The sequence below is a fragment of the Scaptodrosophila lebanonensis genome, unplaced genomic scaffold, assembly GCF_003285725.1.
Source record: "Scaptodrosophila lebanonensis strain 11010-0011.00,11010-0021.00 unplaced genomic scaffold, SlebRS2 tig00000089-arrow-pilon, whole genome shotgun sequence".
Lineage (NCBI taxonomy): Eukaryota > Metazoa > Arthropoda > Insecta > Diptera > Drosophilidae > Scaptodrosophila > Scaptodrosophila lebanonensis.
Genome location: NW_022060565.1, coordinates 2,677,454 through 2,691,866, shown reverse-complemented (window position 1 = coordinate 2,691,866; position 14,413 = coordinate 2,677,454). Strand labels below are relative to the sequence as shown.

Below are 14,413 nucleotides of genomic sequence, written 5' to 3'. Positions count from 1 at the left end.
ATCTATAGTTTTTCTTAAAAACATTTCACACAAGCTAATTGGGTGTCCAGATGTGAGATATATTTTTGAATATTCTGATCTCTTTAAAATAGATAAATAAATGAAAATAGTAAGGAAGTAAAGATAAAAAGAAATAGGGAAGTAAAGAAGTAAAAAATATTTTAAAAATTACTGAAACCTAGAAACTAAAGTAACAAATATGTAAAAAATTACAGAAGTATAGAGCCAAGCAACTAAAGAAGTAAAGAACTAAGAAAGTAGATAAGCATAGAGGTAAAGCAGTAAAAAAGTAAACAAGAAAATAGTTAAAGAAGTATACAGGTAAAGCAGTAAAGAAGCATGTATACATACTATAGCACTCGTATCTATTATATTCATGATTATTTGATGTTTTATTTGTTCGTAACTAATTAATATTTATTATATTTTCAAAAAACATTTCAAAAATATATAACAAAATATTTTAGAGTATTATTTGGTATACAGTACGAGTGTGTTAACATTTCTCAATACAAGTACTTTCCACACCCACTGTGCACATCCGCCGGCAGAGAGTGAAAGCCGCGCGTTTGAATTTCAATTTCGTATGCACTTAAAACCTCGTCTCCCGCCTTCCGCAATTCTTTCTGATATTTTCCTTGGCATGCATAGCAAATAGATATGATGGTATGTAGTTGTTATTTCTTATGTCTGCTTATTAGCGTAATCTGCCGGCACAAATACACTCGTATGTAGTATGCTGAATGCGAATTGTTTAAAAGAAATTGAAAGTCCCCTAGTAGGGAATAAAATGTGGCCACAACAGCGCTTTGAAGTCAAGGAAACATATGAGTACAAATATTTTATTGCTGAACAAAAAATATGGATAAAGTTAAAAAGCAACTGAAGGTATTGAATACAAACTCTGCAGTATTAATCAAACTAACCGAACTTTGGACTCTATAAAAAAAGCTATTTAATATTTTAATACTTGTCTAATATTTAAAGTTAAATTAAGAATTATTTTCTTATCTTGATCACAAATAGTCCTAAAGAATCTGAGTTCAATTTAGGCAAGCCCTTAAAACTTCAATTACATCATTTTAGATCAATTAACTTAATTTAAAATATTAATTTTGTGACGCATGTATATCATTATATAAATTAAAAATTATATTCAACTGAACCATAAAGTGCATCTTTTTGATCAAAAAAATAAAACTCAAAGAATAATCATTATTTTATAAGTTTTATTTTTTGCTTAACAATAATGATTATTTGTTAATTTTTAAAGTAAAACTCAAAATTAATCAAATCAAATTAAAATGTATAAAACATGGTCAAAATACATAGATAATCCTTAAAAAAGGATATTAGTAAATTTTTTCTTTCCCAAAGTTAATATAAGTGAATGATTTTTTCGTTTAAAAAACAAACAAAAAAATCATTATTTGCGGTCCCTGATCTAGAAAACTTATAGATCATTTTATTCTAATTTACTAAGCGATTAGTATTGAAACTGTACTTTAATATTTTGAATTTCAATTCATTAAATTTAAAATGGATATTATAAATAAATATATTTTTTGTTGTTTTCGTAAGTATTTACACACTTTGCCTAATATGCTGATTGATTCAATCATAAAATTTTAATTACTTACTATGCACGTAAAGAATAGTATAATTACTGTGTTAGTTAAAAAGGCACACAGACGTTTATTAATGTGAGCGGCTTACAAACGACTGAACAATGTAAATGGCATATGCGAGCACATCGGAATCTTGAAAAAGTGTTTTGAAATAACGGCTAGAATGGCATTTAATTTGCATGCTTAAACATATTCTCAACCATTTTTAACTGCCTCTCATATTATTTGATTGAATATATTCACGTTCCGACTTCAATGATTTGCCCCATCAAGAAGCATGTCAAATGATTGTTTGAGGCAAATAGCCCGCTTGAACTTTAGTACAAGCCTTTTTAAAAATAAATAATAATAGGAAAATGCAATTTTCCGCAAAAGAAATTGAGCGACAATGGAGACTGGTTGACGGTCAAAATACGCATTATCATGCAACAGGCACCAGCTTCCTTGGCGAATCCGTTAAATAGAATTCCTGCCAAAACCTGCGAAACCGTTTGGCCAGACGGACAAATAATTTGAATCGACGGAACAAATCAATATTGTCTTCACTTTTGATTTCGCTAAACGACTTTTTTTCGGTTCGGTTAGCTCATCTGGCTTTAACTATTTTGCAAACTGACGCTTTCTTCAAGGATCGTTTGGAAAACACTGCACTTTATTACCAACCTCAATAATGTATAATAAGTTATTGTGATTACGAATACTGAGTTCTGGAACATTTTTGATATTTAATCAACTTGTGCGGAAGAAAGAAACAATACACCTTTCGAAGCTCCAAAGATGCACCCAACTGGAGAGCAGACAGGGATACTTTCAAGAAGTCCTTGTTACTTTCGTATGCACCTTGTACATATGTATGCGTAATTCTGCCTGAAGTCAATTATATATCATCGTAATTTTTGAAAAAGTTTGAAGAGAATTCTAGTTGAAGTTATATTTCTATTTTTTGATATACTTGTACTATAATTGTATTATAATTATAAATTTTTATGTAATCCTCCTTTAAGAAAATGTTGTAAACATTTTGCGTGTTTATTTTTATATAATGAAAAAAATCCGAGGTAATCATTTTATAGAATAATTTGTCTGGGACTGCCCTCGTTTCAGCTAGAGAGAAATAAATAAAATGCAACGACACTTTTATTGCAAAGCGCATACACAAAACTGATACTTGCTCACACACACACACACACACATAAATATATACTTGCCAAAAAGGATTAAGTTAAGAAAATGCGCAAAATTGAATTTCCTGTCGCTGCCGCTGCCAAGCCACGCAACATGTATGATAACTTATAGAAGGAAATGAAATTGGTATTAAGTCAGAAGGAAAGGAGGACCAGGATGGGAAAAAATATATGCGTACTTGTGAATGGCTGGGAAGGGTACTGCTAGTGGCGGGGATGGGGGGTGTGGAGGGGGGATTGGGGTCAGTTTATAAGCGCTTACAAGTGTCCCGACACCATATTTTATATTGCAATATGTCCATGTCGTGGTCACGTCTGTTGCTGCAACTTTGCAACAGGAATAACAGCAACACCAACAAATTTGATAAACTTACAAATGTACGTATGTACATATGTATGTTTGTATGTATGTACAGTATATATGTGGGCATAAGTATACTTATGCAAGTATGTATGTGGGTATGTGTTGGCGATATGGAATATTGGTGCTGGCCGTTGTGCTTGGTTTCGATTTCAGTTTGGTTTGGTTTGGTTTGGTTTGGTTTGGTTCGATTCGGTTTGGTTTCGTTTTCAGTCAGCAGACACACACCTACACACACACACACACTCATGCTCCCATACACAAATACACAAACATGAACACACCTCAGCTTGCTTGGTCGACAGTTTGGTTGACTGTTTGGCCGGCGACATTCTCGTTTTGGCATTTCGCATGCAATTTGCGGTTCATTGATTCGGAAGTTTTCCCATTTAACTTAAGCCTCTTTAACAATTCTATTGACGCAAATTTCTACTTACCGTTACCGGCCTCTGCTCCTCCACACACACACACACACACACACAAAAGCATCTCCAGCGCCTTTGATTTGCCGCCTAGCACATACACGTATACCACCTGCAATACCTCGATAATAATATTAATGTTAATGGCCGAGTCTAATTGTTGTCGCTGCCCGACATGCCATGCCATGCCGTGCCATACCATGCCATGGCATGTCCTGCGATGCCCTGCCAGTCAATTGTGGCATTTGGCATCAGCTTTACTAACACATTAGCCTCTTTCTCCATACATGTACATACATGGTCGTATTTATGTATGTATGTGTGTAGGTAGTTCAGGTCTTTGGTTAGTTTCCCTGTGAAATTGTTGGCCGAAAATTATTACGCATGTTCGGCAGGAAGGACTCAATGGGATTCGAACGATTATTGTTCAAAATCTCATGCCTATTCATTAAAGATACATGCTCCGGCCTAAAGGTGAAAGTTGAGTGGAAAACATTTAGTATTCTGCCTCGATTATACGAATTATACAAATGGCAATCAACACAGCTCGATTATACTTACAAGTATATTAGTAACGATAACAAACAGTTTCCAAAGATTGACAACCATTCAGGATTTAATTAAAAGAAGGGCATTATTTTTGGACACTTGCTCAAATAAGTGAATTAATTCCTTTTGAAGCAATTGAAGTCCCTAAATTATTATTCAAATGCCTCTCTCTTCATGTGTTTGTCCGTCTGAAGTTCTGAAGTCTGAAGGCACCAAACTTGCTATGTAGGCTTGTCTTCTCCACATAGCTTCTTTATTTTATAGAGCTGGTAGCGAGATAACTTTTTTGTTTATAAAGATATCTTAAGCAAATTTGGCAACTATGAGTTTTGTATAGTCATTGTTGCTTGATAGGAACAATAGGAAAGATATCTTGGTATTTATGAGTTATAAATAATACAATTACATATATGTATGTATACACACCTGGACAGAATAATGGGTGTGAGAACATTTCCTACATGTATTTTAACTTTTCTCAAAAAATCAGTTAGTTTTTAAAAGAAATACTTCAGCTACAAAACAAATAATAAACCGCTTCAACAACTATCAAAAATAATTTAGCATTCAGTTAATTCATAAAATACAATTCATAAAATACAAAATAAAATTTTGAAAAAATATTCAAATTTTGATAATTATGGTCCCGTATTGTACTGATTAGAGTACACTTAATACCCTGAATATCCGCCATTATTCTTATGATATTTTCAATTGCTGCAGACATGACAAATCTCTACAGAAATGTTATACCATTATTTTCCCATTAAACCTACAAACCTATGTATTATCTTTTCAACTAAACAAAACGAAATAACAAAAGTACCATTATCATTGGAAGCCTCACCTTAACTGAACCTTTAAAGTTCCGCTTTCGTTTTCCAGTTTACATTTAAAATCTTATCCTTTTCAAGGGATAAAAAGGAATTATTCAATGCTTATAGTCTTATAATAGTGCTCCAACTATAATACTAATCTTACTAGAATCTAATTTGAATAATTTAGCATATTTAAAATACAGACAAAAATGGACTGGAATTCCCAAAAGGATTTTCTTTATTGTATGAATGCTGTGCGCTGCAGTTGCATAGCCGAACATGTATACCCTTCTATTGTTTTCATACTTTCTTTGAAAACCACGAGTGATCCAAGCCATGGTTATAGGGCTCCACTAATATGCATTTTAATTGCCATATCGGTACAAATATGTAGATATTCTAATATTAGATGTTATAGTGATCTGACATGTCAGAGCTAATATATCTCTATTGACACCAATCGTATTCGATTTTCTTCTGAGTGCGTCGATGTTTCTTATATTACTAATACAAGTATGGAAGAATGTCTCAGCCATTTAGGATATGTTATCTTTTTATTTTCTTCATATACATATTAATTATATTAATATAATTAATAAATGCACTTGTAGCATTAATTTGAATACTTTTAAATTAAATGAATCTGGTTAACTTGATTTAAGACAATTTATATTTTGGGAAGTGCCTCTTCCATTAAATTATCACTTTCTCGCCGCAAAACCGTAGCCCTTCAATCTTGTGTAAGTTGTAATTTTTGCATAGTTTCTTAATTTAATTTTGTTTCTTCCTCAAGCAATATACGAGTGTTAACAAACACTTTATGGTACTATCGATTTGACGAGCTGGCTTCCTTCCTTCTTACCAGGTCATGGCAAATTATATGCCATCGAATATAATGTTCGAAAATAAAACCGTTCATTTATGAAACAAGGACATAGTTTTCTGCAATTGGATTATTAATCTTTAGCGAAGGTACAAATATTTAGAATTGTATCTAAGTACTCCTCTAAAAATAATTATATGTGCAATGAAATGGCGTTTAACCATTAAAACCAAACATTGTTGGACAATTGGACAATTCCGTTCCCCCTGGCATTTCAGTAATATTAAAAAACTCTTGGTTTTCTTTAGCTTTACACAATCGCTTACTCCCTTTTTTTTACTATAGTTGCACTTGAATTTAAATTAAATTTATTTGTTCACTTAAACGCAGACCGAAGGCAACTGAGTCGTTTTGCACATATAATTATTTTCTATGAAATTCAAGAATATACTTGTATAATGGTCTATCAGTAATAACGGAACCACAAATGAGTTGAATGGAAGAATATTTCACTTGGAAAATACACAAATTACCATTATTTTACAATGAGGAACACAGAAATCAGTATTTACACATATAATTCTTTGGTATGACGGAATTGTTGTTAAAAATGAGAATGTAATTGAAAAGTGATGGTAATACCGAGACTAGCTGTGCCTAAAGAGCTGTCTCGGTTCGGCAAGGGAAACCACTGCGATTAAGTAACCGTCTGATGGCAGCTTTAAGCAGTGGTGCTAACAAAAAGCTAAAAAAAAAAAAAAACGAAAAAAAGAATAGTGGAGAGGCGGCAACAACAGTAACGAGGGCAAGGCAGGGAATTACCTCAGAGCAGGCCAAGGATGCCTGCCGGGCAGACTGAGGCAGTAAACCAAAATGCCAGCCAAAAGACAGGTGCAATGTGCAATCTTTTGGTATTTTGTTGGCTTTGCACATTTGGCGTAATGCCAACAAATACAAAGGGAGAAAAAAAAAGCAACCAGCCAAACCAAAATCCACACAACAACAAAAACAACAGCAACAATGGTTGTAAGCAAAGACAAGCACAATGAAAATTCAACACCTGAAAAATACAAACACTTAAAACGCGAGGCGCCCACGCCGATGATGACGACGACGACGACGAGGACACCGACTACGAAGACAACTCCTTTGGCGATGCTGATGATGATTATGATGATGATGAGGGTGATGACGCTTAAGGAGAGCCAGTGCCTGAGTCAGAGTCAGAGTCTGAGTCTGAGTCTGAGCCCGCAGAGCCGCTACAAATACTGCTGGTACGTGCATTCATTCAAATCGACTCGGCTCGGCTCGGCTCGAGTCGACTGCTTCTATAGCCTTATCCCGAGCTGCAACTGCAACTACCAGACTAGCAGCAGTGCCCAGCTCCCTCCCGACTTCAGTTGGAACGTCTCGAAGCAAAACGCACACAAAAGAAATTTATTTTAATGCAGAGGGCAGCCCAAGTCGTCGTCAGGGTAGGGGACAGCGAGTCAGGCAGGCAGGCAGGCAGGCAGGCAGGCAGGAAACGTTTGCCGGTCTCGCCCCCGTCTCGCCGAGCTTGAGTCGATTACGGTTACGTCTGTGTGCGCTGCTGTTGCGCCTAAATGCGCCACCCAGAATGCTTCTTCGTGCAACTAGCACCTAGCACCGTGCAGCATGCACCGTGGATTTAAGCGGCCGAGGCACAATGCACAAACAGACAAACAGACAAACAGACGAACAGACGAACAGACAAACAGACGAACAGGCAAACAGCACAGGGCAACGGAAAGAGTGTCTGCCAAACCGTGGGCGGCCACGTAGTCGACAAAGAAAACAATGCACTGTGGGTCGTACGAGTACAATATGTTAAACAAATTTTAAATCCAAGCATACAATTAAGGCCTGAACAATTTCGATAGGCGGTCAACGGTAATTGGAAATGCTATCCGATGCACTCTTACTACAAACAGATGCCCTATTTCCCACACAACTGTGCACACCCAATATGGCAAAGAAAATTTGCTTCCTATCGTTCATACTCAAACATTTTATTAAATCCTCACAATAAGCATTTTAATCATCTACATCATCTGTCCGTACTTCGATAAGATCTCAAATGTGGAGTATGCTTATTAACGCGCTAGAGTTACGAATCGACTCAGTGCTCATCCTGTACCTATAGATGAACATTAGGAGTACTTCGAGTAATTTAATATTAAGATCAACCAGCAATAACAAATGCAAGTCAGACAGCACAAAGAAATTAGAATTAGACACAGCTTATAATATGTCTCAAATGACTTTACAAAAAAAAGTTCTATATTTAAGAAAAAAACAAGAAAGGAATGCTAAAGTCGAGCAGGCTCAACTCTTAAATACCCTGTACCACCCCATAAAAAAGTAATTTAATTAATTAATTAATTAAATTAAATTAATTAACTAAATTAATTTAATTAATTAACTAAATATTAACTAATTAAATATAAAATATTCCATGCATGCATACATACATTTACATTTACATCAGAATCGTGCCTTATGCGTGTTTGTGTACTTGTACATATGTATGTATGTGTGCATTGGGCCTGGTTATATGGCTATAACTTTCTTTCCGATCATTTTATCATAATGAAACTTGGTATACGGATATATAATTACTAACCTAATGTGACTACCAAATTTTAGCTCAAAATTCCAAGAATTACGGGAGTTATAGAAAATCAGTAATAGGGGGGGAGTGGGGGGGGCGGATCAGAAAAAATTAACAAACTCGTCCTTTCTCGGTCTCAGGAGAATCTGTATACCAAGTTTGGTTATTCTAGCTCTTATACTTTCGGAGATCCTTGCGTTCATACAGACAGACAGACAGACGGTCAGACGGACAGACGGACAGACAGACGGACAGACGGACATGGCTATATCGACTCGGCTTGTCATGCTGATCAAGAATATATATACTTTGTGGGGTCTACCAAGCCTCCTTCTGTGTGTTCCATGTGCACTCGCACAAAACTAATATACCCTTGTACCCTTTGGGTACAGGGTATAAAAATGATTTTCTATTTAAACGAAATATTTTTCGTCAATTTAGAGAGATCACAAACACAAATCATTTTATACTATATACTATTTAGAATTGATTTTTCTCAAAATCTTACCTTCATTTTAGTAACGCAATTTATAAAAATATTCTCAATTCACCCTGAAACTCCGCAATGATCAGTCCTGAGTTAAAAAAAAAACATTTCCCAATTAATGTGAGAGAAATCTTTAAAAACCACTTGTTCGAAATTTTCAATGAACTAATATTTAGTTTAATTTAACTGGAGTGCGATAAATAGTTTCAAATGCTACATTAAAATCGTGTTAATTAATTAATAATAGCTGTTATGGATATAAACTATAAATAAGTCTGTATGTGTATAATTCGAAACTGTTTGAATTGAATTGGCTTTGGGTTCTGCAGTTTTCATCCCAGTGTGCAATGACGACGGTAATGGCAGTCAAGCGCATCGCGCCAAGTCAAGTCAAGCCAAGTTGAGTCTATAATTTTTGTTGTGGTTCCTGTCTATTGTCTTTACGCCGTTTCTTCACATTTTCCACTGGTGCCACCGTCCCTAGCCCCGTTCCTAGCCCCGCTCATCGGCAACTACTGCCTCAGCCTCGACAGCCCACTTAGTTTTGCTTTCCGTTAGTAAAATGAGCATTTTGCATGCATTTTTAAAGCAGATCTCTGGTGCGCTTTCACCTTTGACCCCCTCTGTCCACCCCGCGCCGCGTTCGCGGCATTTCTCTGTCTATTGAGAGTTTTTCGCGTTTAAGTTTCATTCAAATGGTTCGGCATTCTGCGCATCGCTTGAATACTTATCATTAGGGTCCTTTCTACTTGTACTAGCTTCAATCGCGCAAAGCATTTGGTCATTAGACAAAACTTGGGCTTACTCGTATAAGCCAAAATAAAGGAACATACAGAGTTATTCATCTCCCTTAGGCCATATAGCTATGTCGGTTTAAAATTGTCATCATCTTCTTAATGTATTTTGCCATCTAGAAAATACGAAACAAATCGCACAGCTAAGGAATCACTACAATACCTTTAACTTAACTGTATGCTTTATTTTAAAGACAATTTATTATTTTGAAGCTTTTGGAAGCTATTTGAAAGACCATCTTCGTTTCTTTTTTAGCTTCAACATCTTTCAATTCGAGCAACAAGAATGCAATACACAATACAATATTACACATATAATGTGTGAAGATTTCGTTGATTGTTTCGTAATTCAATGTTTTAGGCCACCTGAGATGATCGATATGTTAATTAAAAGGTATTCGAATTCAGGATTCAGGTTGGCCATGCTTTGAATTTAAGGGTTTTGTTGCTGAAAAAGATTATTTGTAGTCGAGGCTAACATTTGATTCCGCCTCCATATAAAAAATGTACCATCTGTTCAAAGTTCTATGAGTTGTTGCTGTTCATAAAAATGTTTTGTAGGTTTGTTTCATTCTATTTCGTTTGTAAAACATATGCACAAGAACTTTGAAAGTCGATATTTAATATAAAAATTCCTCTTCTGGTACTCTTATGATATGGCCAAGGGAACCCCCGATCAACGTGACTGTACGTCTCCACATGCAGAGCCGATATAGATACTATATTTCGTAAAGGTGGTTTTTGGTTTATGGTTTTTGGTACTAATTTATTTCATTCTTTTCATTTTTTTTGGTTAATTCTTGTTTAGTTATGCTACTACTATAATAAACTCTAGTTAATATATACATATTGGTTATTACTCGAATAGTCCTCTAGAAGTTATTTATGTGATCTATATTTCGTTTTTCGAAAACCTATGCTAATACTACGAACTTATGAAGTTGTTGAAAAAAAGGAATTATAATTATTTTCATTCACTGACGATTAATCCAGATTTCGCTTCTAACTGGATTGTTTCGTGGGTCTAGATTAGTGATCTTGTACTTCCTCGTATTTATAATTTAATAATTTCCAATAAGGACCATCTCTGAGAATAGACGATAAATCTAACGAGCTATTAATATCAACTAAAGGCTGACATTTTAGCTTACTAATTAAAACAAAAGAAATTTAAATCACAAATGGGAACAAAGAAATTACTTTAATATTAACAACAACAATAAAAGATAAAAATTTATAAATAAAATCAAAAACTAAATAAACATGTGCAGAAAATATGTAACTAAATAAAATATTTTTTAAAATGTAAAAAAAACTCGAGATTCTGGCTTATTTTTACTAATTATTACTTAAAAAACACTCCAGGTTCTCGCTTATTCTTACTAATTATTACTAAGAAGAATACATAAATAATACATGGCCTACAATATATACAAGTAATTGTGGCGGTGGCTTAAATGTCATGAACGGTATGATCCTGCCCCAGATTTTGTGTCAATCGCGCTCACAATTGGAGTGAAAGCTCGACTGGGCGAGTAAAAGCTTTCCGCTGTTTTCACTCAAATGTGTGGCGCATGCTCGACTATAAAAAGACGAGCCGACAGTTTGTGGGTGGCGCTAATTTTCTAGCATATTTTTTTTATCACTCTTTCCCATCCCTTATGTCATGTATGACGTACAAGTACAACATATATTAAAACAAAAAAAGTACAAGCGATAAGGTAAGTGGAATCGGGTTTGGTTTAAATGGCACTTTATAATTGCTGATTTGAAAATAGAGTGTGTACTTCATTTTTTATATTTTCACTATATGCAGCATAGGCTGTTACGATTGTTTTTTTTTTTTCAAAAAGTAACGTACTGTCGCTTAGCCCAGACAGCAACCCAAGCACATTGCTGCATGTCTGGCATGTCGATAGCGGTCGATAGGTGTCGCTGCATAAAATCGACAGCAGCGCTACCGATATACAGCCCTACGCCAAAATAAACAGAATCACGAAAATTTACAACAAGAAACGCAACACCAGCCAGTAAAAGGCGTGCGCAAAACTAAAAACGAAACAAAATTGCAACAGCGATTCGCATAGAGATAAAGACGCACGCGCAAAATGTTTCAGTGGAGCGGACAGTGCGCCTGAAGACAAGGACGACCACCAACCGAGCAGCGCGTTTCCGTGCAGCCGACGCCGGAGTGCTGCAGTGTAGTTCGAGGGGCCTGGGGCGTAATTATGCAAGTTGTAACCGCCGCAGAAGCAACACCAGCAGAACTAACTGTAATTGTGTTGGTGGTGCAGGCGGCGGTGGCACTGTTGCGACAGAAACTGCAACAGCTGCTGCCAAACAACGACCACAACATCCGCATCCACAACAACGCCCCGTAAGCTGAAGTGTCGGACTAGCAGTTGAAACCGCAAGTCGATAAAGAAGCAACAACAAAAACAGTGAGTAGACATCGAAGTAACCACAAGCTGGTCAATAAAATGCACAGTTCCACTTAATATTTCCATTGTTTTTGGTTTGCAGCCATGAATCACAAACATTCCGACCCATTCTACATCTCGCCCAAACTGTTTGACAACAAACGTCTCAAGCGACGGCACTCCCGCTGGATGGAGCGCCTGCGTGCGCGCAAACAGTTCTATATGGCGCAGTTGCGCTCCAATGCGTTAGCCTCCAAGACTGAAAAGTTGCTGCCCCGCCGACGCGTGGCTGCCGCCCTGCCCGCGGATATAACTATAGATCTGCTATCGGATGATGAGAGCCCCAGCGCTCTGAATCCAAAAGCAGTGCAGCCGCCGGTAAAGGCACCAGCACCATCAAGCAGTGGCAGTTTCTATGTACAAGCCCCAGCCAGCTTACAGTTATCTATGGTGCCCAACATTACGCTGGTCCCTGTGCAAGTGGCGCCAGCGCAGAGCTCCACAATGCTACTGATGCCCGCGACTAGCAGTAGCAACCACAACAACAACATCATTGGCATGGCTGATGTCAAGCGACAGCGCAAGGCGCCAAAGCCACGCAAGCGCCACGAGCATGTCACATCCACTACAATGCCCACAGTGGCCGACAGCATAGTCTTGACCAGCGATGACGACGACCAGGGGAGCAACGATATTCAGATGGGCATGCGGCAGCGACCACCGCAACTGCAACGACCGCTGCTACGCTCACCACCGCCTCTGGCCCCACTCACGCTCTCCGAAACTGTAGAGGAGGTAACCGTGTCGCTGGTGCCGCGCAATGCCACCACTGCCAACTGTTATGCGCGACAGCAGCGTCGGCGGCAGCAGGCGCTTTACTCGCCCTTCCACGGCGAGCCCAATAGCTGCAGCACGCCAACCTCGACCTCAGCAACCACGACGTCCACGGCAAACGGCCATGGTCATGGCCATACACATGGCTATTTAGATGTGGACGTTGGCAGCGCCATAGCGGCCACATTGCCGGACGAGACCACCGTACACACAGTTATTGCAAATCGCATCTATGAGCTGTCGCTGAGCAAGCTGCGTGAAGGTCTCGCCTCCAGCGGTGTGCCCGAATACGCGCAGGACCTGCTGCCCGAGCAGCTGCAAAAACTATCGCCAGCAATGCGCGCCAAGGTGGCGCCTCTGGTGGTACCCTCGCCGCCTGTTCCCATATCGCTGAAGCTGTCGAGCGACTTAAGCATATCACTGATCTCAGACGATGATGATTGCGAGAACGGCAATGCTAGCAGCAGCGCTGCTCCCGACTTGGTGCATCCAGTGGTTGCGGCTGAGGCGCATGCGGCTGCCAAGCTACTAAAGCAACAACAGCCGCAGCTCTCGGTGGTGCAGCACCTGCAGTATGCTGGACCAGGACGTGGTGCGCCTGTAGCTTTGGCTCTGCCAGTGGTGGCGCCCACCGCTTCAACATTACCGACCGGCCGACGACGCAAACTGGGCTGATTAATGGGTAATGGAATCCCCAGTGCAACGCCATAGCATTCCCAGAAACAAGCGCGAGCATACGCACACACACAAACACACACACTGGCGGTGTGTATCTGAGCTTGTGCTCCCGTCTTTTCCTTGCAGTAGCTTGTAGTGCAAATAATATTAAGATGTTTTGTTTCGTCGCGCCATTTTATGCATGTTGTTTTCCTCCTTCATCTATCTCTCTCTCTCTCTCGCTTCCTATGCCTGTATCGCTCCGATTGTACATGCATAAGAACCTTCCCAGCCTCCCACTCTGTCTTTCCGCCCCCTCTAATACTGTAAGCTTTAAAGAAACGAGAAGCAAAACGTACAAAAAAAAGTAGAAAGCGCATTGTCGAGAAATCAAAGAAGAATTTGTAAAAAACAAAAACACAACAAACAAAAACAGTAACTTTAAAGGAGATGCAAAATATATATTTTAAGAAACCAGGCAAACGAGAAAACGGAAGAAAACAACCCAGAAAAACAATAAAATATTTATATATAATATTTGTTATACACAAAACCACAACAATACAAATATTTGGATAAGTAATTAAATATACACTACGCATAATGATGAGATATACATACATACATAGTTATATATACATACATATATGGCAGATGCATAAACATACATATAGAGAATACTATGTATACACGAAGAGAAATGAACAGATCATTGTATTTATTAATAAGAAAAAACGCAAAATAAATTTTTTTTAATGTCTTAAACAAGTCTCTGGATTCGAATGAAGCTATCCTCCAGGTCTT

General features: G+C 37.8%; 1 protein-coding gene across 1 annotated transcript; it reads left to right on the top strand.

The window, feature by feature from the left end:
* Positions 1-11,704: 11,704 nt before the first annotated feature.
* On the top strand, positions 11,705-14,329 carry LOC115626799 (protein a6). The gene is made up of 2 exons (XM_030522268.1): positions 11,705-12,139; positions 12,222-14,329. Exon 2 carries the CDS (start codon positions 12,224-12,226, stop codon positions 13,625-13,627), a length of 1,404 nt encoding a protein of 467 aa, XP_030378128.1. The 5' UTR covers positions 11,705-12,139; positions 12,222-12,223; the 3' UTR covers positions 13,628-14,329.
* The last annotated feature ends 84 nt before the right edge of the window (positions 14,330-14,413 follow it).